The sequence below is a fragment of the Cupressus sempervirens genome, chromosome 9 (genome assembly GCF_028749045.1).
Source record: "Cupressus sempervirens isolate cs-2001-9-10 chromosome 9, ASM2874904v1, whole genome shotgun sequence".
Classification (NCBI taxonomy): domain Eukaryota; kingdom Viridiplantae; phylum Streptophyta; class Pinopsida; order Cupressales; family Cupressaceae; genus Cupressus; species Cupressus sempervirens.
In genome coordinates, this window is record NC_143126.1 from 403,936,173 (window position 1) to 403,963,538 (window position 27,366).

The 27,366-nt window shown below is 35.7% G+C and overlaps 1 protein-coding gene across 1 annotated transcript in view; it reads left to right on the forward strand.

Moving 5' to 3' along the window:
- Positions 1 to 27,366, forward strand: part of LOC149538968 (plant UBX domain-containing protein 7-like) — a 48,436-nt gene that overhangs the window by 9,556 nt on the left and 11,514 nt on the right. Inside the window, exons 2-6 of the mRNA XM_089800357.1 lie at positions 13,851 to 13,978; positions 14,212 to 14,295; positions 15,025 to 15,220; positions 15,483 to 15,560; positions 15,648 to 15,716. Of these exons, the coding sequence (XP_089656483.1) occupies positions 13,851 to 13,978; positions 14,212 to 14,295; positions 15,025 to 15,220; positions 15,483 to 15,560; positions 15,648 to 15,716 (555 nt within the window). The remainder of the gene's footprint in view (positions 1 to 13,850; positions 13,979 to 14,211; positions 14,296 to 15,024; positions 15,221 to 15,482; positions 15,561 to 15,647; positions 15,717 to 27,366) is intronic.

Here is a 27,366-nt window from a genome sequence, read left to right on the forward strand (position 1 = left end):
AACATGAACAACCACCCTCGGTATCGTACCTCATGGGGTGCTTGTACTTGCTTTCCCAATTCATTCTTTATTTCCTAAGATTAATAACCATCATTATGGAGTCCTAGAGAGATCATGATGGAGGTTCCTCAATTGTCCTATCTAAGACCAAGAGTGGAGCTTTGGTCCTCTTGGCTCTGGTGGCAGTGAACACGGACATCCATACGGGGTATCCTAACTAGTGGCAATCCTCATGATTCCCCCCTTCCCTACACCTCCTTCCTTCTATACGTAATGGTGGTTTATAAACATACTTTTGACGTATGCATTTAATATCTTTATATATATATATATATATATGATGGGGGTTTACAAACTGACTTCTGACTTATGCATTTTATAACTAATCATTCATGTGTGTGTGTATATATTTTACATGATGATTGACAAATAATGTACAGGCAATATTGGTACCACAAGATCAATTGTTAGATTACTAGATGCTGGTATGGACAGTTCTGAAACACCCAGGGGTCTGTTGCTTTTTTATACCTGATATGGATAGCTTATTGTCTAATTCCTGTAATTGCTTCTCATCCGATGACTGTAATTGGTATAATATTCCCCATTTACGAGTCTTCTTTTCACTGCTCATGCTGTGCCTAATTCTTCATCAAATCAACCTTTCTCCCCTTTATATCTTCTAATTTGAGGGAGAGTTGCACCTCTTCATCATGTGTGCCCCTTTGCAATGGTCACAACCTTTCATAATTATTAATTACCCCACCCTTTGAGAGCGTCATTATCCTTAATTGTTTATGCCCTTTAAATGAGTGCTTTCCTTATTTTCTTCCCATTCCTTTCTTCTTATATTAGTCCTTTAATTCCTATGCTCCCCTCTTTCTTTCTTTCTCCACATCTCCCGTCATATGAATTCTCCTCCCTTTTATACCTTATGTTGAGAGAGTCACAAATCTTCATTGCATATCTCTTGACCTTTCTTTAAACTTAATTAACTTGTAATATATATTGTGTTATATTTTTATTTATTTATTTTATATTTCAATTTTATTATTAAATTCTATTTCAGAAAGGGGACATTGCATAAGTACTTAATAGTAAAATTTAAATCATACACAGTTAATAATCCCACAAATTAATGTATCATAGATCCTCAACAGTATTAATTCCATTCATATCGAGATTCAAGTCTGAGAACCGGCCCTGCTTAGTGAAGCAGACACCATGTATATAAGAAATTGGTAGAACCTTAAGGAATTGAGATTTAAACTAACATGCACAGAAGAAATGGGAAGTGCCTTAGTAAATGAGGATTAAAGTTAGTTACTGAGAAGAACAAATCAGATCTGAATTCACAACTCTACCACTTAAGGTGTCTCCCTAAATCTTGGGGTCATCAAAGTACCTTGGGCAAGGAGAATACTTTATGGAAGCAAATCTGTCTGTTCTTATTTACCATGAATTTACTAAGGTTTGCAATTCTGTGATAATACCTTCTAGGTCTACTTCATTTAGTACAAGCTAATAAATTATTCATTTGGCATATGGAGAAAGATCAAATGCATGAGAATTACCCATAACTTGCCTTTCTTGAGGTGCAATAAACCCCTCATCTCCCTGAAATTTTCGACAGCCATTTTGGTAGCCCAAAGGCAAGAATATGTAGTCTTGAAGATTCTACTATGCATCTAGGTAGACCAATCACATCAGAGATAGTCAATAATATTAGTGGCTACTAGAACCTTATTGATCTGATTTACATTATTCTTTCATGTTCACTGCAAACATTGTTGTTAAAGATCTTAAGGTGAGGCCCCAAGGCAAGGAGGGTAACTAAACATCTGGCTTGTTGGAACTTGAGTTTGAAGTTTTAGAGAACAATGTCAAGGAAACTATTTTTCATTTACTGTGTAGATGATAAAACACAAAGGTTGTTGAATACTTGATGCAGTTATGGTTAGGAGTCCCATTGAAGGGAAGCCTCTGATCACGTAGCTCCCAAAGTTACAAAATATGACACATGATTAAGAGTCCCGATGAAGGGAAGGGAAGCCTTTAACCATACAGCTCTTAAAGTCACAAAACGTCTGGCTTGTTGGCACTTGAGTTGAAGTTTTAGAGAATCATTGTTAAGGATTTTTTTTTTTCATTTACCATGTAGATGATAGAACACAAAGGTTGCTGAATACTTGATGCAATTATGATTGGGAATCCCAATGAAGGGAAGCCTTTGATCTTGCAGCTCTCAAAGTTACACAATAGGACACATAATAGATGAAAAAACAATGGGAAATGGACATGAAATATTATTATTTTTGCAATGTTCAAATGGAGAATTTTCAAAGTTATAATGATCCCAAAAGATCTACAACATACACAAATTTCAATCGTTCAATATCTGTCCTTGCCTTGATTTTTTGCTGCTACAATCTTACTTATGTTTGGTTCTAACCCCTTGTTGGCTTCCAACTAACCTCCTTCTCAAGCTTAACAAAACATATAATTGCCCTTGTTCTCTCTTGACCAACCTTTGCTAACTTTCATTTGTAGTTATTCATTTGAGTACGGGTACAAGAATTACGGTATGTGGGCACGTGCAATTTTTTTTTGGGTTTTGGTACATGTGTGTGTGTGTATAGTTATATATACAAAACAAAAAAGAATAAATATATAGAATTGTAAAATTGAATCATTTGATAGTATGATACTTCATCATTGACCAATGCCAAATGCCAAAGATAAATATTCATTGCCAATTGAATAATAGTGTGCAAACTCAAAGTTGTAGTGTATTTCTAAAATAAAATGGGGTTTTGGGGAAAATGCCCCTAATAGGGTCAAGGGGTAGCACCCCTTGTGGGGGCTTGGGGGGTAGTGTCCCCAATGGCGTGGAGGGGTGATGCCTCTTGTGGGGTTTTGGGGAAGCACATCATTTTATGGCCTCATAAATGGTCGTTTTAGGTCCACGAACTATCCCCTTTGAAAAAAATTACATGCTTTTTAAAATGCCGAACTGTGAGTTGAGAGCAAAAGAGCAAACAAAGTGACATGCTTTTGGGTTGAATGGCCTCATGACCATTAACTTAGGTTATAGAGGAATTTGCTAAATATAGCAAGAACCTAAGATAGTAAAAAATATTGCATTACCGTCCCTTAATGGTCATTGTATCACTTACCTTGCAGAGAGACAATCTATGTCTTATGGTCACAAATACGCAGAATATTCGATTGTTGCTGAGGCTCTCCCTAGATTTGTAGAATGTCAGTGACCAAGAGTAGCCAAGGCAAAATAGGGAAGGTGGTCCCCTTCATTAGAATGATTTGTTGGTGCGAGAGTAGAGCCTGCCACAGTTCTTCCGCTGACCCTCCCAGAATTTGCAAAACCGGTGGTCATAAATAATCACAAAAACAACCAAATTGATGTTGGATAACTAAATTGTCCTTGGAAACAAAGATACACATTGAGAACAGTTGGTGCGATTTTGAGATTTTTTTTGATAAACCCTCAATACTTTGCAGATGAGCAGGATGCCCCAAAACAAATTGCAAGATACTATGGTTTGAAGTTTAGAAAGCATTTTTTTTTGGGAAAAAACAGAGAAAACCTGAAATAACATTCCATGCAAACTTTACATACTATAGAATCTAGAAACAATTTTTGAGGTGGAAAATCAACCAAAACCAAATATGATTTATCTGGAAAAAAATCAATCAAAACCAAACAAAAATAGAGATATGGATCAGAGAATATAGAACTCCATTTTGAGGAAAACTGGTAAAACCTAACTGATTTTTTTTAAGTGAAACAATTATGAAAACCCATTAGATAATTTTTGAGGGAAAATTATTAAAACTCACATAATAGTTTTTTGGAAATAATATTAAAATCCACTAGATAATTATTGAGGATTTTTTATATTAAAACTTCCCCAAATTTGTTTTAGGGAAATAATTAATAAGCCCATTAGATATTTTTTTGAAGGATAAAAAATAATGAAAAACCCAAAATAAGCAGAAAATCCCAGACAAAAATTACAAAGGTTAGCGCTGAAAATCACGGATATATGTTGGATTGTTAAGAATAGGAAAACAATATTGGCTTGAGGCATCTTGTTTGGTGGAAGGGGTATGTGGGGTTGTAATACACCTTGCCAATCCATCTTTGCTTATCCACTAGCTTGCTACTAGACACTGGAACAAAATGATATGATCCTGCTCGAGAGCTCGTATTTTCTTAAAAAAGAAAAAGAAAAAAGAAAAAGAAAAAGTGCCTTGGTGAAAACCACTTCTTGTGGCACCTTGGTAGCAAAAGTAAAAGAAAAATAAATCCATCCTATGGTGAAAACCACTTCTTGTGGCACCTTGGATAAATACCATGATGAAAACTTGGTAAACAGGTGTCATGCATAATTCTTCCATCCATGACATCCTTTCATGATCTTGCTTATCGTTTAGATGTCTTTATTCCCAATGTCATTCACTCATAACCTCCATAACAAATTTTGCTATCCTATTCATTTAACCCTTTGGTCTTGATCAATGAAAGAAAGAAGAAAACTCAGTTTTTAGCAATCTCTTGACATGGTCATTTTCTCAGATTACTTAGGTGATATCCTTCACTACACCATGAGCTTATATTGCTCTATCCTATTCTCTAGCTTGGGTAATCTTATGGAGACTTTCCTCGAGGGTAACATTCACTACTCTGCCTACATGGTCCATTTTCTTCTCCACAATCTACTTTCATATTCATCTATCTGATCACACTCCTTACTAGATAATGGGGGCAAAACTAGTGTGATTCTTCTTGAGAGAGTAATCTAAAAATCTAAAAAAGTTGTAAAAATTTGAAAATGTCCTGAAAAAGTTATAAAAAATTGAAAATGTTCTAAAAAAATTCTAAAAATTGCAAAAAGTCCTAAAAAATCTATTATCTTGGTGAAAACCTAGCAATAGGTGCCTTGGTAATACAAAAAAATGGAAAATTGAGAAAGTACAAAAAAAATAGAAAATTCAAAAAAAATCAAAAAAATTGAAAAACAAAAAAAAGTGCCATTGATGAAAACCTAGCAAACAGTCATCATGGTAGCAAAAAAAAAAGAATCTCTGCCAAGAAGGTGAAAACTTGGTAAATAGGCGCCTCTTGTTTCAAATGCTATATCTTGCAGCACATCTTCTGGCTCCTGTATAGTTGCTTTCTTGCTTTAGTTTGTTGCTTTCGCTCATGCATCCATGGATTGAATCTTGTCATAACTTGGGGGCAACACCCTATAGTGTCATAGAGATCTCTTGCGTCAGTCACCAATTGTTCTAATTGTGTCTGCCTATTGTCGCTCATGTCATTTTAGAGATTTCTCTCATGGAAGATCTCTCGCGTCAGTCACCAGTTGTTTTAATTGTGTCTGCCTACTGTCGCTTGTGTCACTCTTGAGATTCCTCTCAAAGAAGATCTTTTGCATCAGTCACCAATTGTTCTAACTGCATCTGTCTACTGTCACTCAGCTTCCTCCTAAGGATCTTCTTATTGAAGATTCCTCTTTGACTTCAGTCACCAGTTGTTCTAACTGCGTTTGTCTACTGTCGTCACTCTACTGAAGAGATCTCTTTCATATATGTTCTAAACATTGACACTTGACATCAATCCTATGACACAAAAATTGAACTGAAAACGATGAACTTGTTTGAGATATGCTGAGCTTTTCTTTGTTTGTTTTGCTTTCGCTTTATCATGTCTCTTTGAGCCACTCAATGATGTCTCTTTTGACTAGAGCAACAAGGACTAGGGGCATGATCGTTTCTTTGCTTTCTGTTTGTTGGTCTAGTTCCAATGCTCTGAAACATCTATATAAAAGGGGTGTCCACTTTAAGAGTCTTTATCTCGTATTGGATGGCCGTGTGTACCTCGACTCCTTTTACATGGATAAACTTAGTCAGGTTGGTTCTTTTCCTTTCTTGTTTGAGTGAATTCCCTAGGCTACAATAAATACTAATACTCGTCTTGGTAAGTGAACGTACGGGTCACCGCAAGTATACTTGGCACACTTATGTCTTAGGTTATGAATGTAAGGGTCATTGCGGACAAAATACTTATTGATTACTTAGCATAAGAAGGATCTCTCGTGTGTCTGGTGTGTCTACACGCAAGAAACATTCTAGTCATCCTAGCGTTTATGCTCTGATGCTTATGTTAGTTTGCTACATTAAAAGGGACAAATGTTGTGGTTATTCTAGCTTCTTGTGCCTTAATTCTTACTTTTAATCTTGACAAACTAAGACAAATGTCATATTCCTATTCTCATGATTGCAATGTCAGTGGGAATTGTACGACATTTGTGGGTTTAGCTAAACACTTGGTGATGATAATTCTATGAGTTCGGTAACCAGACTTAGGGTTGCATCTAGCATAGGGTTGCATTCCATACTCCACTTGCATAAGAGCACATTTCGATCACTACTTTAGTTGCATCTTTTGATATGAGAGGTTGTTGGTTTCTTCAATGTATCACGTTTCATCTTAATACACAAGCGATCAATTAATCACCCCCTTGGCTAATCTGGCTGCTTTGATCTCATTTTCGAGATCGAATTCGAAATTTGACACACTTAGCTCAAATTCATGCTTGAAATTTTCGGACCAACACAATTGAACGCTTGTGTAGTCCATTTTTTTGATATTTTGTAAATTTTGGAATATTTTCAAATCACATTTTCTTCAAATTTTCCAAATTTTTGAAAAAAGTCAACTGTAGTCAACTTTGGTCAAACTTGGTCTTTTGGACCTCTACATCACTTCGAATCGACTTCAAATTTTCTTTAGATTCTTTTGATCTCTTCTATATTCTTCTGAACCTTAGATTTCTTCAGTATCTTTCAGTATATTGCTTTGTATCACTGTGTCATTTTTCGATTTTGCTCCCAAGAGGGCAGGATGATTACATCATTGAATCTTTCAAAATTGGCTTCAACTCAATCTAAATCTTATGCCCTCATCACTGGGGGCATCTGATCACTTGGGGCATCTTGTTCCCCTCTATCTGGCATCATATGCCATCTATCTTATCTTTTGATCATTTGATCAACCTTATAACAGTTCTTGCCAGAGTTCAATGGACAGGTATCGGGTTAGTCTAACCCTGACTTTTGAGGATTAAGCCTCATTCTAGGGATGATTCTATGATTCATAATAGGTCTTGTTATCTTTATGGACTAGTATTAAGGTGTTCTATCTGGACTCTGGGGGAATAAGCTCTCTTCTGGAGATAATTCCAAATTCTTGTTAAGGATTAAGCTTCGTTTTGGAGATAATCCTAAGTTGTGCTGAGAATTAAGCCTCGTTCTGGGGGCAATTCTAAGCTCTTGCTTTCAATCACTATTCAATGGACAGGTATTGGGACAGTCTATCCTTGACTCTTGAGGATTAAGCCTCGTTTTGGGGATAATTCTATGAATCGTGATTAATCTTGTCATCTTCTAATGGATAGGTATTGGGATGGTCTAACCCTGACTCCTGAGAATTGAGTCTCGTTCTGGGAACAATTTTGTGAAGTTTGATAATCTTTGTTCTTTCACATCTGTATCTAGGTGTTTAATCTGGATTCCCTAAGGTTAAGCTTCGTTCTGGAGATAACTTTAAAAAGCTTATCAATTTCGATAATCTAAGTGTTCTATCTGGATTCCCTAAGGTGAAGCTTCGTTTTAGAGATAACCTTAAAAATCTTATCAATTTCGGTAATCTCGGTGTTCTATTTGGATTCCCTAAGGTTAAGCTTCGTTCTGGAGATAACCTTAAAAAGTCTATCAATTTCAATATCTAGGTGTACTATCTGGATTCCCTAAGGTTAAGCTTCATTCTGGAGATAACCTTAAAAAGCTTATCAATTGGTCCCTGTGTCATCAATTTCGGAACAATCTCATTTCTTGATCTATGCTTCATACTTCTGATTTCTTTTAATCAAACGTGCTACTCACACATTCATTCAGAGAGGGGCAAATGTAATGCCCCAAAATTGGCACATTGCCATGCTAAACTAATTCTGGTCTATTTAATCAATCCTAAGTCCTATTGTACTAGGCAATCCTGATTCTGATAATCGCTACTTGACCTAAGTGTCAAATGCAGAAAATCCCTAATCGGCGTTAATCACATACTTTAATTAATTCCTGAATATTCATAGGATTGGGTAAATTAACCTTTTAATTTAATTAATTTAATTATGAGTCCTAGTACTTTAATTAAATTAAATTCACCCCTTTAGCTAATATACATGAGGAATTAAATATATTTGATTTAATTAAATATCCTCATTCTAATTATTGAATTTAATTAAATATCATCATTCTAATTATTCAATTGATTAGAATATTCAATTATGAGGTCATATTTAATTTCCTCAAATCAAATGTCTTCTCCAATATTCTCTTTTCAATTTAGAAATGGAAACATTGACTTGACTGAAATCTGAAAAGGAATTAAATCAGTTAATTCTTTATTCCACTCAAAAGCAATCAGTTTATTCCTTTTCATATTATGAGGTCATATTTAATTTCCTCAAATCAAATGTCTTTTCCAATATTCTCTCTTCAGTTTAGAAATGGAAACATTGAGTTGACTGAAATCTGAAAAGGGATTAAATCAGTTAATTCTTTATTTCACTCAAAAGCAATCAGTTTACTTCCTTTTCATAAGGAAACTTTCTATTCTGACTAAATCTTCGTTAGATCTCAACCGTCCATTCTAATCAATCTTGACCATTGATCAATTCTTGGATTCTATTTAACAAACTCTCAACTCCTCATTTTGAAAGAGGTTAACAATTGATTTGCATCGAACTTTTGCTGAATTGCCGACTCAAGCATTTTCACATTCTTAGCTTACATTGCCATATTGTTTTCATATAGATTAATAGGCATACATTTAGATGAATGGTTCTTTCTTATTCTTAGATTAATACTTGCATCTCATGTAGCTTAATATTGCATCTCATTTAGCTTTACAAAATCCTTCATTCTAGATGTTTGGTTGCTAGCTTCTCGGTTTGAGAGCAATAGCATAATCATTCTAGTTAGGAGGCAACAGATCGACTTGCTGAATTGTTTCAGATGAACAACCCAATGTTCATTCTGGGATGATTCTGCATATAAGGATCATGTTGAAGCGTGTGTGAATACAGAGGCCCACATTTCCTGCATACAGGAGTCACTAGCTACCAAAATAGGAAAACATTAAGATGCTATTGTAGAAACACCAAAATAGGTTGCTGAAAATTGTGGGCATTTGAAAACCGTCAAAAGATGGAAAATTGCAGGCAGGAGAGACAGGCGGAAGTTGCGGACTGACATTATTTAAAATATATTGGGCAGCTCAAAAAATACTAAGTGCCAAGAAACTTCTTTGACCGGGCATTGCTGACTAAGTCCAAATTGCCCAAAAGGAAATTGTGGGCTTGGGAAAACATAATTTTTTTGTCGTTGTCTGTTGAGTTGGATGGGTAGTGAAAAGAACAAATACCACTAGAGGAATGCGGACAAAATTGCAGGTCAAAGATGGCTAAAAACAAAACTGCTAGAGTCCAAAAAACTCACGCCATTTGGAATAGGATGGGGTGCCAAAGTAGTGGACTGAAGTTGCCAAAATAGGCAAAGTACATTACATGGGCCAGAAAAAATCCAGTGTTGGCAGAAAATATAGTGTGGGCCAAAATAGAATCCATGTGGGCGTGAGTTAGCAAAATTGCAGACGTGGCAAAAGGGACAAAAAATTGTGTTTTCAAACTACCATTCCTATGTACTCTTTATCTCCCTTTTCTCCTTTAGAGTGGGATCACATTGGCTCTGCATTTGAACCGACCTTCAGATGCTTAGGGAGGACAAGATTTGCCAACTTTATAGCATGGGGGAGGTTGAGGTAGAGACACATTTCATTTTCCGGTACCTTGTCTACTACGGGATTAGAGGGAGATTCTACTGCTTGTTCAGGAGACTTAGTCTCTCTTCTTCTCCAGGTACATTGTTCAGAGGTGCCTTGCGCTTTATCTCCGGGTACATCGTTCAGAGGTGCCTTGCGCTTTATCTCTAGGAGGCCTTGAGGCTTCAAGATCACTCTCTACAGCATCAACTCCATAGGAGATAGCACATTGCTAACTCATCACCTCTTTCTTCTTGGCTTCAGGATCACTCTCTACAACATTAACTCCGTAGGAGATAGCACATTGCTAACTCATCACCTCTTTCTTCTTGGTGGTTTCCCTTGTACGTGGTATGAAGTGGCAGCTTGGTTCTCCTTCTTCTCATACCAGATCTGTGGGGCCTTGTAGAAATTCCACTCAGCAACAATCTTTTTCTTCCTCCTTTACTAGAGGTCTTTAGAGTCGTCTTGTGGTTCCTTCTTGCCCTATGGCCTATCCTTTAGTTCAAGATTTTTTCTCGGCCGCTTAAAGCTTATTGTGAGCTGTCTATTGTTTCTTGCTTTAGTTGTTTCATATTTTCTCCTGGAGCATTGTTTGGTGTTCCTGCTATGGGCTGGCCATCTACTTTGTTTTTGGAGTCCCTTAGACTCCCTTTGTGGTCTTTTGTTGGACATTAATAAATTTATCTTATGCTCAAAATTCTTTAGTTATCTTCTCAATCTTATGAAAATCAAGTGGAAAAGACAATTTTTTTAGGGGCCGTAAAGTATCCAAAGAAAGCTTGGAAGGACAATTCTTGGCCTGCAAACACAATATATATGGGACTTACTTTGGAGGTGCCTTTTTGAGTACTACAAGGTATGTGCAACTGACTTGTCATGTTTTAGTCAGGATTTGGTTTTAAAGAACTATCATTGAAGAAAGCTGAGTAATGAAGAAATTGATGGATAGTGGTCTTGTTTAAGCATGGTTATTTCTAATATCCGCACAAAGATTAAAATTTATCTTGGCTTGTATGAAACACTATAAATTCAAAGAGAGATAAGATCTACTAATGGACATGTCTGATGCAGCCTCAAATCCAATGACTTTATCTTTCCTCGTCTATATCTTTGTATGAGGATATGCTAGAAGTAGATCTTGAGGAGTGTAAAATGGTTTGAAAAAAACACTTGGGAGAAGCAAGTAGTTAAACTTTGGCTAAGGAGAATAAATTAATTTTGCCAAAGAATTTGGAGTAAGCAGAGTTTAGAGATAAGTATGCAATCATGATTACCCTTCTCACTTGAATTACAGGCTTAGAAGAACCTTGTAGTTTCAAATTGTGGATGTTGTATATCTAACCACTACATGCAGTGACAATGAACATTTGATTAGCCAACCTGGATAAGTGATTGCTTACATTATAGAATTTGGGAAAATTCATGATTCTTAAACGGCATCATATTTTCTATATTTGATGGTGAATTGTAGCACATTCATGGGCTTGATTATTATTGGCTCACGACAACATACTCCCATAGACATGTACTTCCCACAACTAGAATAGTTCGAGTCTCTCAAACATTATAGAAAAGTGAATGATGCTTTCCTTATGCACACGGTAGAAAATGGAGGCATAGAAGACTATATAAGAAGGACAGAGCAATCATCTTTAATTGTGCAAATTGGTAGCTGTAGTTCCCCACATTTACCTACATTTGGATTTATGGATTCATGTCTCATCCTTAAGCATAAGCTAGGAGTTAGTTTCCAATTTCAATTGGGAATCCACATGTGTGAAATGGTGATAGATTCAAAGTTATCAGTGAGGAAATTTGCAAACTCAAATTCAAGATCCTTTTATGAGAAGTGTACTTATGATCCTTGTTCAATCAAGGTTAAAGAACAATTATATGTGCATTTTTTGAGGGTTGCTGGTTTTTGAGTCAATGATCTTTAAGTATGGAGAAGGGATTTAATTTGCTCAATATTTTGCCAGTCTGCTAAGTTATTTTTGAAGGGTGCAGAGGGCATTTTTTAATGATGGATATGCTGTATTATCATCACAATTTGTAAAGAATAACATACAGCAACAACCCTTGTCTTTTGTTAATTGGTCAAACATGGTCAAACAAATAAATTGTTTCAATTCAGGAAAGGGCCAAATATGGTTCTTGATTGTAGTAGGTTCATCATGAGTTCTAAAATGACTAGAAAAACTTTGACAGTAAAGGAGAAGACCCTAATCAACACAAAAGGTGCATCCAACTTCAAACTAGTTGCAAAGAAAAAATGGAATGAAGACGATACCAACAAAAAATGAGAATAAAAAGTTACAAAGCAATGCGAAGTCAAGGATTTTGAGGGAATTTTAGAAGAGGATGATTGGCATTGCTACACCCATTCAACTTGAGCAGTCCATGTTGACTCTAGTCCCCCTATTGACTAGAGATCCTTCTCCTAAGGAGCCTGTGTGCACATAAATACAATCAGAGCTTCAGGTGCTATCTCCATGGATATTTCATTAAAATAAAAGGTCTAAATACTTTGGATATTAAATTTTGTTTAATTGGATTCATGGTCTTTGTTGTTGCTTTAAGAGTAATTAAATCTTACATGATGTTAAATGTTTCATTTAAACTTTACTGTTTGATTTAAACCTTACTTTGTTTCATGTTCCCATGTTCAAGTTTCAACTTTGAGTTTGATATTTTTGGTTTTAATGCTGCACACTTGCCCAACTTCTGGGGTTCCCACACCTTGCATACTCTTTACATCCTTTCACCTACACATCCAAGTTGTGGTGCTTTATGCCATGCATATCTCTATTTCCATTTACCCCCCTCACCTATTAATAAGTACAATACGCAAGTCATAACTATATTGGTGAAACATTAAGCTCAAAGAAACTATATTTTAAATTATAATGTTAAGGTGGGAATTAGTCAATTATTGGAATGTCAAGTAGTTTCCAAACTTTGGAAACCAAGGGAATCCTGGTGATGCATTTTCAAGATTTATTGGGGTGTCCTTGTTTCCAAAATGTCTAGTCACAGGAAAATATTAGGTTGTCCCCAATTTTTGAAAAAAACATAGGGGACATCCCAGAAAAACAAAAGAGGATGACCAACTGCCCCTAGGATGGGTGGGTACGTTTGTGGCTTCCCCCAACCATCTGGCTGCCCCCATAATAAAGTAACATGTAAAAGCAGTAGTAAGTCTTAATTTTTTCTCTTCTCTGGCTCAGCCAATTGGTAGGTGATCTACATCCAGCCTGGCTATAACCTCTTGGCCTTTAGGTCTTCAGCTGCACCTGGTGCATATGATTCACTGCTCTTATACTCTTCATCAGCTATTTAATTAATGCCAGATAAAGAAAAGTGACTTCACATGCAAAATAAAGAAAAGTGACTTAACATGCCAATAACTCCCTCAATCCAACTTGCCCTAATTGAGAAGGAAATAAAATGGTACTTTTTATTATTATAAAATTTTCATATTGTAGTTGAAAGTGCAACTTGCAGCCTTTGAGCATTTTGTTGTAACTTGTAGACTATTTTAAAAATCTTCCATATTGAGAACAAGTTATGGAAACAATTAAGTTTTGACATTTGCTAATTTGTTCAATTCTCATGTGAGCTCTCAATTCAACACAAATGTTATGTATTAACTAATAAGGATCTATGATGTATATGATGAATGTTTTATCTATGTTATTATATGAATATGTTAAATTTCCCTATCCTTCAAATTTTTTCTTTTTATTTCTCTTTGCTGCCCTTTTCTGTTCCCAAAAATGGCTCAAAAAACACCATCCCTAAATCTCGTCCATCCATTCCCTATTGCCCCCATCTTGGAGACCTGGGGTAACATAGATTAAAACTTTTATAATGTGTTTTATTGGAAATTTTGTAATTTTAAATAGTTTCTTATCAATTTCATGCCTAATTTGTTTCATTTTAGGCAACAAACTGGCAGCTAGATGAAGCAATACAGCTATTCTACGTAGGAAATGAGGGTGTAGCTGGGACATCTTCTTCTAATGTACCTCTAGAACGGAAGTCTCCTGGATCTCCATCAACGAATGACAGGTTTTGCAAAACTAGCTTATGTTTTTGAGAATTATCACATATTTTGTTCATGTTTCTGGAGCACTTAGTATCATCTGTCAATGTTAAACTATGATTGCCTATTGTTTGATGATTTATTCACGCTTCCTAGTATTTGTTTTGTAGGTTTATTTGTTGTCATCACATCCTCATGCTTTGCCAGTCTTTTTTGCAGTATCGACTTACTTGTTTTTATACTTTAATATTCATGACAGGGAAAATAATGCTTCTGGTGATTATGTGCGCCCACCATTACCAGTTAAGAGAGAAGCACTATATGATGATGTTTTCCATTTTAGGTGTGTTAAATCATTCTTGTGTAGCTCAGCAGTTTTTAACATGTATGCCTTATATGATGAACTTCTACATTGAACTGGTTGATTAAGGACGCTAAAAATAAAGAACTTGTGAAGTTTACAATCTATAGATGAAAATAAGGAAGGTGCACATATAAAATGTGTTAGAAAAGCATACCCCCATACATCAAAAGACGAGGAGAAATAATTCTTAAGATCATTCAAAGCAAAGGAATTGACACTATTCTTAGCAATAAATATCATGAGAAGCAAACTTCACTGAACTAATTGCTATTTTGGTGGGAAACTTAATGGCAGTATATTCAATTTTTTACACCTTCTAAAGGACAATATTTTTTGGAATTGGGAAGATCTGTTCAAGCCAAGTTAAACAAACACAGTGGACATCTCAATTGCCAAATAATTGGATAATTAACATTAGTAAAATATCTTAGCACTTTAAAACATTTATTTATATATATTGAAAGCATGAAATTTCTGATCAGAGAAGATCTCTACACAAAAAGATATTAGGAAATTGGTAGAATGTTAACAATCTGAATAAAGATGGTGGTTGGTACTTGAGCAAATCCTTGTAATATTATAAAAAATTAAATAGATATCTTGACTATCAATATTTTATCTCTAGTGTCTGATATTTGAGTCGATCATTTTGAATTACTATCAAGATGTTACTCACTTCAGGCAGTAACTTTATTATTTGCATGTCAGAGCACAACAACTAGCACAGCCAGCTAATCAGCCCAATTCTGTAGACGCCTTTCGAAATTTTGGGGATGAAGCTAAATACCGCTCTGTTTGGGCATCTGATCAGAATGGATCCTCTTCATCAGATGGGCCAAGAGATAATCTTGCAGCACTTTATCGACCTCCTTTTGGATTAATGTTTCAAGGAAGTTTTGAGCAGGTCATGTTTTGTTTTAAAGGAGAATATAGATCCTATGTGCCTTTTGAAGGTCTAGCTGTTTTATTGCTGGATGTATGCATTCAAATAGTTGGAACTTGAATCGCTTATGCACAATGTAGCTGTAAAACTTTTAATGGATATCCTTCACATCTTTTGCTTTTGGGTATTCTATTAATGATTCTCAAGCTGGTTAAATAATTTCGTTTCCTAGTTTCTCTGGTCTTTTTCAAGAGCATTTCATGTTCATATAAAGTCTATACAGGCAAAAATTGAAGCTGCTGGACAGGGAAAATGGCTGATAGCAAATGTGCAATCAACAAAAGAGTTCAACTCTTACATGGTGAACAGTGTTTTGGCTTAGTATTTGAATTATGCCTTTTCTTTTTTTGACTGCTAACTGACATTCTAATTATACTTTGGCATGCAGCTTAATAGGGACACTTGGGCTAATGAAGCTGTGAAGGAGACCATTAGTACAAGTTTTATTTTCTGGCAGGTTAGTTGGCACATCCTTGTGCTGATGGGTCGAGATCCTAATGTTTACAATGTTTCACATTAGATGAAAACACCTAGTAACAATGAATTTTAGATTGTATCTTTTTTTTTGGTTCTTTCATTATTTTAGTTATACAAGCGAAAAGTGCCCACTATTCTTTGGGTACAGTAACTGCCAAATAGAGTATTCATATTTGCGTAGAAATTCAAAATCTGCTACGGTTCTTCAAACACAAATAAACTAGACTAATCCACACCCTGCACAGATATTCATCAATTGTCACCATAAGAACTTGTCATATAATCATGAGAGAACAAGGACAAAATTCCTCATTAGAATAACATAATCTTAAACTAGAATCATCAATTCTTCTTTTGGTGCACCACTTTTCTTGTATTTTTGTCTTCCATGCTTACTGTCTTTATTTTTGTATTTTTCAGAACTGAGCTGAGTGATCTGATGTTTTGTTTTAATATATCTACTGTGTGTGACATGTAAGATAGTGCATCTGAGTCATTGTAAGGCACTTTAGTTCAATATTTTTGGTTGAAATCTGAATATATTTTCTCGAGATAGGTATTGTAGCAGGATGCCTGAATAGTCAGTTTCTCTTAATTTATGAATGCTACTGACTCTATTTGTAAAACTTGGGTTCCTCAACTTTTTCTAGTTGAACTTTTGCATGTAATACCTTTGGAGCTATAGTTTTTTTGAGATACACAGTTAAAAAAGTGGGTTTCACATTCGTTTTTGATCGAAGACTTGTAAGTTGTATTCATTACACTTCGTGTTACAAAATCAGTAGAGTCCAGCTTGTTAAGACAGTCAAATATGGAGATGTTTTGAGGGTTTTGTTTGATGTCAAATTTTAAATAAGATCAGATTTGAGATCAAAGATGTGGAAATAAGGATTTTGAATATATACTTATTTTGAATTTGATATCCTCAAGCTTGTCATTTTGCATTGTTTCAACTGATAAGTTGATAACACAGTTTGAAAATTGAAACAAGAATAGCTTTATCTACATTTTTGAGAAAAACTCAAATCAGTGGCTACATTCACTGCTCTCCTAAACTACTAAGTGGGTCAGCAGAAACTAAATTTCATTAATTTAAATGATATTCATGGAAGTCATCTTTAGATTAGTTAAAAATACACAATTAAAATCCGTACTATGAAAGAGTGCTTGTAAAAAAGCCTTCAATGTTTAACTTTACTTTTGATTTTCTGTAGCATGGAACCAGGTCCCAGTCTGGTTCAAACCAGGTTCATCGTATTGGTCTGGTCAGTTTTGTGAAGGTCTTGCATATTGACTGTGGGTTTGGTGTTGCCAAAACCCAAGCAAACTTGTGACGTCTTCTTCCTAATTTGCCCTCAATTCACCCTAGAATCATAATTGTAACAAATTAGGGTTGATCAAGTGACTTGCACTACTGTGGTTCTTGGCATTGAGGATCATGGGATCGAGTAACAAAATTGGTTGTCTTATAGTCACTCTTAGGTTGGATAACAGGAGTGAGTTTTGTTAGAAATTTATTAACTACTTCCCTTGGGATTCGTGACAAGGGCTTAACTGCCTCTTGTGTACTATAATTTGAGTCGCTGTATCGGGCATTGACAGATTGGTCTTTTGGGGGAGATTGTTAGAAATTTATTCAACGCATCCCTTGGGATTTGTGACAAGGGCTTAACCGCCTCCTATGTACTATAATTTGAGTGGTTGTATCGGGCATTGACAGATCAGTCTTTTGGTGCAGCGACAACCCCACTTTAACAAGTTGTGCTCTACTACTTTCTCCAATTTTTGTGATAAATGTGGCATTGAATGCCAGTTAAACATACCTTACACTCCTTAGCAGGATGACGTTGAATGTCGAAACCACACTATAACTAAAATGGATAGGTCAATGATGGAATACAAGAGTTCCTAAGAAATTTTGGGCAGAAGTAGTATTCATCACAATTTATTTCCTTGATCGGTTTGCCACACAAACTATTAAGGGGAAGACTCTTGAGGAAGCTTAGATTGGTCACAAACATACAAACATAGGATCAATCATTTGAAAGTTTTTTGGTTTTTTAGCTTATGTTTGGATTCAAGATGCCCGACACTCCAAGTTGGATTCGAAGAGTCAAAAACTTATGTTCATACTATATAATAACAACCACAAGGCTTACTAGCTGATGGATGTGGACACCGGGTGTGCAGAATCTTGAGGAACAACCTCCGAAGGCTATTGATTTGGGTCTTCAACTTCCATTTAGTTCAATAGATCAGAGGGATGATGCAAGCTTTGAGTTTGATGATGACCTTTGTTTAATTTCCTCTAGATGACGTTCCTTGTGTTGAGCCTATTTTAAATCCTCTTGTAGTTATTTCTATTGCAAATTGGTGAAAGCACTTTATGGCTTGAAACAACCTCCTCAGGCTTGGCGTATCAAAATTGATAAGTACCTTATAGATAATGGCTTTCAAAGGAGTCCATCTGATTATAATTTCTATATAAAAAACACAGGTGGTGATATTCTTCTTGTTATCTATGTTGATGACCTGGTTATCATTGATAGTTCAACATTTTTGATCAATCAGATTAAGCAAATCTTTTGTCAGTCCTTTGACATTACAAAACTAGGACTTTTGGACTACTCTCTAGGTGAGAATTTTGGCAGATTGAAGGTAGTATCTTCTTATCTCAGTTTAAGTGTACCCATAGTTTGCTAGACAAGTTTCAGATGCAAGAGTGCAAACCTGCATCCACACGTATGGAGAAAGGGCTGAAGATGACAGCCAAATCCGATTCACCTATGGTAAATGAATCAATGTTTAGGCAATTCGTGGGCAATCTCATCTACCTTATTGCTACTAGTCTTGATCTCAGTTTTGTGATGAGCTACCTTTCATGCCTCATGATAACCCCCAAGGTTGTATTAAAATAACCTTCATGTTTCTTTTTAATGCTCACTATTGTATCTTATTATATCTCGGTAAATATTAGAATGTTTCTAATATTTAGTATAGTCTAGAATAGAATGTTTCTATTCTATTCGACTCTCCTCTTTGTATATATAGATCAGTTTGATCTCTATTATATCTCTGTAAATATTAGAATGTTTCTAATATTTAGTATAGTCTAGAATAGAATGTTTCTATTCTATTCGACTCTCCTCTTTGTATATATAGATCAGTTTGATCTCTGATTAATTCATTAAAATTTTCTGCCATTTACATTTGTAACATGGTATTAGAGCATCAGATGACTCATATAAAATAGAAGAACCCAAGTCAGAGATTGCTGAAGACTGAATCTCGGAATGTGGTGGGGAGTCAGAGAGCGGAAATGGTGCAAATTCCTCATCAAACACAACATCACGACTGAAGATTAAACGATCAGTATTTACATCAATCAGTCTGTAGGCCTTATGTGTGTGACTGTATCCTGTAAACATAAGTTTCTGGCTTTTGGAATCCAACTTAGTGCGTTTGGCATCAGGAATCCATACATATGCCAGAGAGCCAAAAACTTTCAAATGGTTGATCCTAGGTTTGCGACCAGACCAGGCTTCCTCAGGAGTCTTATGATTAACTGCAAGGGTGGGTGACCGGTTAAGAAGGTAGACAGCTGTGGATACTGCTTTTGCCCAATATTTTCTGGGAACATTTCTATGTTCTAGCATAGCCCTAGCCATTTCTGTGATGGTACGGTTTCGACGCTCTACAACACCATTTTGCTGAGGGGTGTGAGGTGTGGTGAACTGACGTCTAATGCCATGAGTAGTACAGAAGGCAGAGAAAGCAGAAGAACAAAATTCCCCCCCATTATCGGTCCTAAGAGTACGGATGGAGGAACCAGACTCTTTTTCTACTAGAGCTTTAAACTGCTGAAATACAAGAAAGGCATCTGATTTTTGCTTAAGAAAATATACCCACATTTTGCGACTGAAATCATCCACAAAGAGTAAAAAATACCTGTTCCCAGTAATAGAAGCAGTATTCATAGGACCACATACATCAACATGGACTAGCTGGAGTACTCTGTATGCCCGCCATGATTCACCATTCTTAAATGGTGTCCTATGTTGCTTCCTTGCATTCAGCAGCTATTTTCACTAAACCCCTTGGTCCTGACAAGTTTGTTAAATTCAGGGGATCTATTGGTGTAGTAAATAGATTGAGCATTAAGGGGGGGTATTAAAATAACCTTCATGTTTCTTTTTAATGCTCACTATTGTATCTTATTATATCTCTGTAAATATTAGAATGTTTCTAATATTTAGTATAGTCTAGAATAGAATGTTTCTATTCTATTTGACTCTCCTCTTTGTATATATAGATCAGTTTGATCTCTATTATATCTCTGTAAATATTAGAATGTTTCTAATATTTAGTATAGTCTAGAATAGAATGTTTCTATTCTATTCGACTCTCCTCTTTGTATATATAGATCAGTTTGATCTCTGATTAATTCATTAAAATTTTTCGCCATTTACATTTGTAACAGGTTGATCAGTGGGTTGTAGTGAAGTGTGCTTAATGTTATGTGAATGGCTGATTTGGGTGTCTGCACAACAAAAGTCATGATCCTAGAATTATTGGTTTTATAGTCTTAGATTGGGTAAGTTCCATTGATGACAAAAAAATAACATCCTGGTATGTGTTTAGTTTGGGGTCTACTGTAGTCACTTGGACTTGCAAGAAGCAGTAAGCAGTGGCTCTTTCCTTGACAAAAGACGAGTATTGAGGAATAATTAAGGCAACTTGTGAGGTAGTTTGTCTTTGGAGGATGCTTTCATACATTCAAATGTCTCAAGTAGGTCTACTCTTGTGTACTGTGATAATCAAGAAGTGCTTAAATTAGCTAATAATTTGGTATTCCATGCGAGAACCAAACATGTTGACCGTCATTGTCACTTCATTCAGAAATTGGATAAGGATGAATTAGTTTAGTTTATGTATGCTTCTATTGTGGTTTAGACAACAAATATTCTCCAAGCCTTTGAGCTAGGACGAGTTTGTAAAATTTAGGGGGCAACATGGTGTAGTTGATAGATTGACCATTAAGGGATGTTATTAGAATAATATCTTTGATATTTTTATTATTTATTATTTAATGGTCAATATTGTAACTTATGTAATTATTAGATAGTTTCTAATTTATGAGTGTTTCTTTATATAAACATCGTCTTTGTACCCCTAGAAATGATTGTTCGATCCTTCATTTAAGTCATTCAGTATTTTACAAAAACCATAGTGACATGAGGACATGTCCTTGCCATTTTGGCTGCCACACCCGAGATGAGGACGCACACAGGATAGGTGGACGACGTTCCACAACGGCGCTACCAACTCGCCTCCGAGAGGGGGACGTCCCTGTGTCCCCATTCGGGGACTTGGGGACGAGGATGCATCCCTCGACCTAGCTGGGGACCGTCCCCCATTTTGTCACATTAAAAGGTGCAAAAAATATATTATAAAAGGTAGTTTGTATTTGAGACTTGGATATTTGAAGTTTGAAACATTGAACATTGAACATTGAACATTGAACATTGTGATCATATCATGTTTGTTGCTATTTGATGTAATTAACTATTAAGTTTATGATGCCATTGAATGATTGATGAGATAATGATACTCTACTTTTGCTAAATTGATGATAGACATCTATGACACCAAGTTTTTGAATTTGAATCTTCAATCTTTGATTATTTAATTTATTTGATAGAAGTTAGAAGTTAGAATTTAGATCAGATTTTAGATCTCTTTTATTTTTCATTGTTCAATGTTCAATGCAATGTAAAACTAAACTAGCAATAGCGGTTTTGATGAACTTATACTTCATATTTATGTCTTATATTGTTATACATCTTTTCATAATTAGATATTCATTTTTTCATAATTAGCACTATAAGTATCATATGTATAGTATACACTATATAGTACATACCCCCCCTTCGGCGCCCCCCCCCCCCCCCCCCTCCCCCAGTGTCCCCAAATTGAGGTCCCTTTGTCCCCCCATCCCGGAAAGATGTCCCCTCGTCCCCGCGTCCCCTAGACCGGTGTAACTATCACAAAAACATGTTCTCGCCATTTTTTGCATTGCCTTCAAAAATTGCTTCAAGAGCTTGTTTTGCTTAATTTGCGACATCTATAGGGCATCCTATGCAAATGGTGGTGTTATTTCTTGCTTCTTTTGTTAAATGCCTTTTGAAGCAATAAATTCTACTACATACATCACTTTGACTCCATTTCCATTTTACCTTTGTGCTACCCAAGCTTGATGAGCAATGTCTCCATGCATAGTCTTTCTAATGTGGTATTATGATCAAGATTCAAATCTACAAAAACATTTTAATTCAGTCCTTCATGGCTGGAGCTATCTCATTCAAATGATTAGACCAGGGAAATTGGAAGTGCAAATGTAATCAAATTCAGGCTTAGAAGCGGATAAATGTTGGAGAAACCCAGCAAGTCAGAAATGTTTACTAATTTAAATTGTTTACAAACCTTTTATCATGAATCATGAAATTTGGACAGGTCTATGATGGTTGTATTGATTCTCAATCAGTCAGTAAATTTGGACAGATCTCCGATGGTTAAATTAGCTTACAAGATTAAAAAGATTCTTACAAGCATAATACAAACTATGAGTCAATTAAACCTCTACTTGCCTTGATCTACAGCTCAAAATTGTGAAGAAAAAGATAACTACATTTTGGATGTAAACTATACTTCTGAAATGTTAATGATTGGGGATGTAATGTGTGCTTCTAAGAGTAAATGACTATATAAATATAATAATGTTATAAGAAATACTGAACAGAATTCTTGATCAGTACAATGCCTATGACACACTGGCTATGGCCATTTTAGGTTTGTCAATGTGTGTTGTAAAGTGGACCTCATATACAAATTAAAAAACCATCTATCGAAAAGATAGGATAACTATGGTTAAATAAGTTATTAAAGTAATATTTTATTATTTACTAGTCATTTAGGAATGTTTAGCATATTTAGTTATTTCTATTTAGACTTAAGTTTACTTCTGTATTATTTGGTTCATTTGGAAACATAATAATGTAAGATAGGATAACTATGATAAAGAAGCTATTAAAGTAATATTTATTAATTAAAGGTCATTTAGGAATGATTAGTTTATTTAGATAGTTTCTATTTTAGACTTCAGTTTAAATTTGTTTGATTTGGTTTATTTTGAAACATCGTAATGTAATTGCCAATATAATTTAACTTTTTTTTTTTATATTCAATTGGACAATTACCATTACAGTGTATCAAAGCGGATTGACTCTACCAATTTTTTCTTTAATTTTTTTTGTAAAAATCTTTCAAAGGTTTTTCAGTTTTTTATTTGAAATAGAAATTTGTGCTAAGAATTCCCAGAGCTTTCAGTTTAAGAGATTGCAGGTTTTCTCTGCAAATTTGATGGAATTGAAAAACTGCAGCTTTGCAGTTTTATTTTAACAACATTTTTCAAGGTGTTGTTTTGTCTATGAATCATGTCTATTCCTGCATGTTACGGTGATTTCTTGCATGATTTTTATTGTGTGCATTTTTGCTTTTCCGTCATTTTTGAGCAATTTCTCTACCTCTTGTCCGTTTTTTGAAGTGCTTGCACTTCTTTTCCTCCTCAGCAAAATGCGGCTTATGGGTTTTTCTATCTGCAAGCTGTGTTTTGACAGCTAGGGTTGATGACCGCTCCACAAGCTCACATCTTTTTTCATTGCATTTCTTTAGTTCAAGGCACTGCGTTAGAATATTTTTGGCCCATGCAACATTATTTTCTATCTACAAGCGTTGTTGTGCAAACTTTATGATGAGAATATTTGCACTATTTAGCTCAGTTCACATGCCATTTGAGTTTGCTAGGCTATGTTTTTTTTTCAAAGTTTATTCTCTATTTTTCCTGAAAAAAATTGGCTTCTACACACTTCGTACCTGGTTTTTATTGCTTGCATTTTTGTAGAGGGCCATATTTCATATTTGAATGCTTTTTGATTCGCAAAATCCCTTGTCACTAGTACTATTTTCTAAATCACATTGGGATCTATGTTTAATAGTGTTTTTAATGTCTTGATATTTGTGCTTGTTTTTGGATTTGATTTTTTAAATTAGGTGCTTTTGGCTTATTTTATGCCTTCACAAGGTTGACTAGCTTTGAGCTCAGTATTTGTGGTGGCATCTTTGACCAAAATTATGTTGGAACATGGTTAGAAGCTCATGACAACAACTGCAACACCTGGAAATAATGTAAGATGATGATATTTGAGTATCGATGTCTTGATCAGGTTGTTCAAGGACCCCACTATGGCGGGAAAGATCAAGACAAATGTGTTGAGGGTAAACTAGTTTTTTACCATGATGAATGAGAAAGGGTCCTTGTAGGAACATTTGATAGGTAAAAGATAGTTATGACTAGTTGGAGGATATTGGTCACATTTCAAAAGAGGACATGGTAATCGTTGCCATGAAGAGTTTACCACAGTCATATGAGCACTTCATTGAGACGCTCAACATTACTTCCAACAATGGTGATCCCAAATTTCCCGATCTCTGCAACAGGCTTCTATAGCAAGATTGATGGAAATAACAATGGGGCCAACACCAACATTCCCTCTGCCAACAAGCTTTCATATCATAAGCCTTAGATAAGGACAAAGTTAAAGGCAAGTCTTCCCAATAGAAAGGACAAGATGAATCTCAAGAGAATCCAAGAAGAATGTTCAATCTAATCATTGCCCAAGTATGGTTATATGAAGAAGGAATGCAAAATACGATTGGTTGTTGAATAGTCAAAGCAAGGAGGGTTCGCAACAAAAGGCCCATGTTACAAAGAGTATGCCTTTTATGACCATGTCAATTGTTTGCCTAATACATAGATTTAGGAGCTCTTGGACATTTCACTCATTGATGGGATTGGTTCACATAATACATGCCTATCAAAGATTTTGTAACCTTTAGAGGAGGAGAAGGGTATACTGTTGTTGGCAAGGGCAACATTTATATTATATCTAGTGAGAGAAATTTGATATTTCTCATTGTATACTATATTCGAGGCATGAAACTCAACATTCCTTTTGTAGTTCTGTAGACTAGGCATAAAAAAAGCTGGAAGCCATAGTACTGTGAGCCAAACATAAATAGATCAATAAAAATAAAATAAATAAATGTATCAAATCAAGTCAAAATGTAAAAACTTTCAAAAGTTTTTGCTAACTCGGGAAATGACCAACCAACAAAGGACACCGAGCTCGGTAAGAACAAGGAGCCGGGTGGCAGCAAGGAGTGACGAGTTAGCTCGACACCTATAGTGATTGAGTATGCTTGGTCAACACTGAGACGCGGTGGACACTAAGCCGAGTTAACTCGGTTAACAAAGTAACCAAGTGAGCTCGAACAACTTGGTCAGGTAAGGACCTAGTGAGCTTGGTTAACACAGTGACCGAGTGAACTCGGTCAACACTACTAGGTGGAATACTTAGTCAGCACAAAAAAAGGACAAAGGATCAAGTTAGGATTGGAACTTAGTTTTCAAAGAGATCGAGCAAGAATGAATAAACTTGGTTTGCAAGGGGACCAAGCTAGAAGACAACCGACTAACAATTTGGTTAATCCACCATTAAAATACAAAGACAAGAACAAAAACTGGCAACTCTATTTTGCATAAATACCAAATACAATGCGGAATAGATAGAAATGGAGACAATTGCAAGAATAGAATGAGTTGGAGATAGTCAAATAGGCTTGTCTGCTTTTTATTTGGAAATGATTCAACCTTTTACAGATCTGTGAGCGTATGGCTTCAAACCAAAACCAAAATACATTAAATTGCTATTCCTATTGATAAAATAAACTTGCAGCTATAAACGGCTGCATATAATAAAGGCCTGGAGCAATCATTGCTTCAACAGGACGACATACACTTGTAGAATACAGAAAGAGATCCAACCTTGCTGCTGTAAACTTTGTTATTCCTCTGCTGTTGTGACTCTGCAACTTTCTCCTTTTGTTCTTTCTACTCGGCTCTGACTTCTTTGTCTATCACTACGAAAATGGAAGACATTCCTTCTATTTGTCTCCACACAAAATTTTTCCCCCTCATTTCGAACTTGAACTTACCTACCGAGATAAATGCTTTGCCAAGTAGGTGAACGGTTAGCTCAAGGGGCAAAATATAATTTAATATTTCAACAGTCCCCCTTTGTCCTAAGCCAGACAAACAAGGATCACTGCTGATCCAAATTAACTATGCCAAGACTTCTTCTTAGATGCACATAACTTGCTATGTCCAAAGGCTTAGTGAAAATGTCTGCTAGCTGCTGCTTAGTCTTAAAGTATTCAATCTTGATTTCTTCATTCTCCACTAACTCTGATGAAATGATATCTTATCTCAATGTGCTTGCTTTTCCCATGTAAGACTGGATTCTTCGACAATGCAATTGAGGAAATGTTGTCACAAAAGATTGTGGTTCCATACTCTTGCTTTTCATTCAAATCTGCCAAGATTCTTCTTAGCCAAATAGCTTGACATGCTGCTGCATTTGTTGCTATGCATTTAGCCTTTGCTATAGATTGAGCAACATTGGTTGCTTCTTGGATGCCCATGAAATTGCACCCGAGGCCATATGAAACATTTAACCGGAAGTGCTCTTCCTATCGTCTAGACTTCTAGCCCAATCACTATCAGTGTACCCAATCAGCCTAAATTCATTATCAGCAGTATACAAAATGCCAAGTCCCTTGGTGCCATTCACATATCTTAGGATCCTCTTTCCCGCTTGCCAATGGGAATCCTTTAGAGTTTCCATGAATCTGGAAATCAAGTTTACTGTATGCATAATGTCAAGCCGAGTTGCTGTGAAATACATCATACTTTCAATCGTGCTTTTGTATAATGTTGGATTCACATTTTTGCTACAATCTTCTTTACTCAATTTCAAACCTATTGCTGTTGGTGTGGGGGCTGCCTAACTATTTTGCATTTTGAATCTCTCCAAGATTTGATTTGCATATTTCTCTTGAGAGATAAAGATGCCATTATGTCTCTTTGAACTTACCAATCAGGAAATTATCATTTCCAGTGAAGATTAAGTCATCTACATACAAGACAACAATCAAAGCCTTACAATTTGTTGTCTTGATGTAGAGAGTGGGCACACCATTGCTTTTGCTAAAGCCATTGCTCATCAAGTATGAGTCAATTCTACTATACCATGCCCGTGGAGCTTGCTTGAGCCCATAAAGAGCTCTCTTCAACCTATACACCTTGTGTTCCTCACTTGCGACTTTATAACCAAGTGGCTGCTCCACATATACCTCTTTTTTCAATACTTCATTCAAGAAGGCAGACTTCACATCCATTTGATATACCTTCCATTTGTGCTAGGATGCAATTGCTATGACAGCACACACGGTTTCCATTCTTGCAACTGGGGGATAAGTCTCATCATAATCTTTGCCATATTGTTGCTTGTACCCATTGACCACTAATTGTGCCTTATGCCTATTTATTTTAAATTTAGCATTGCACTTGGTCTTATAAACCCATTTAACTCCAATAACTTGTTTCTTGGGAGATAGATCAGTTAACTCCTATGTTTCATTTCTTTCTATAGCATCTATTTCCTCATCCATGA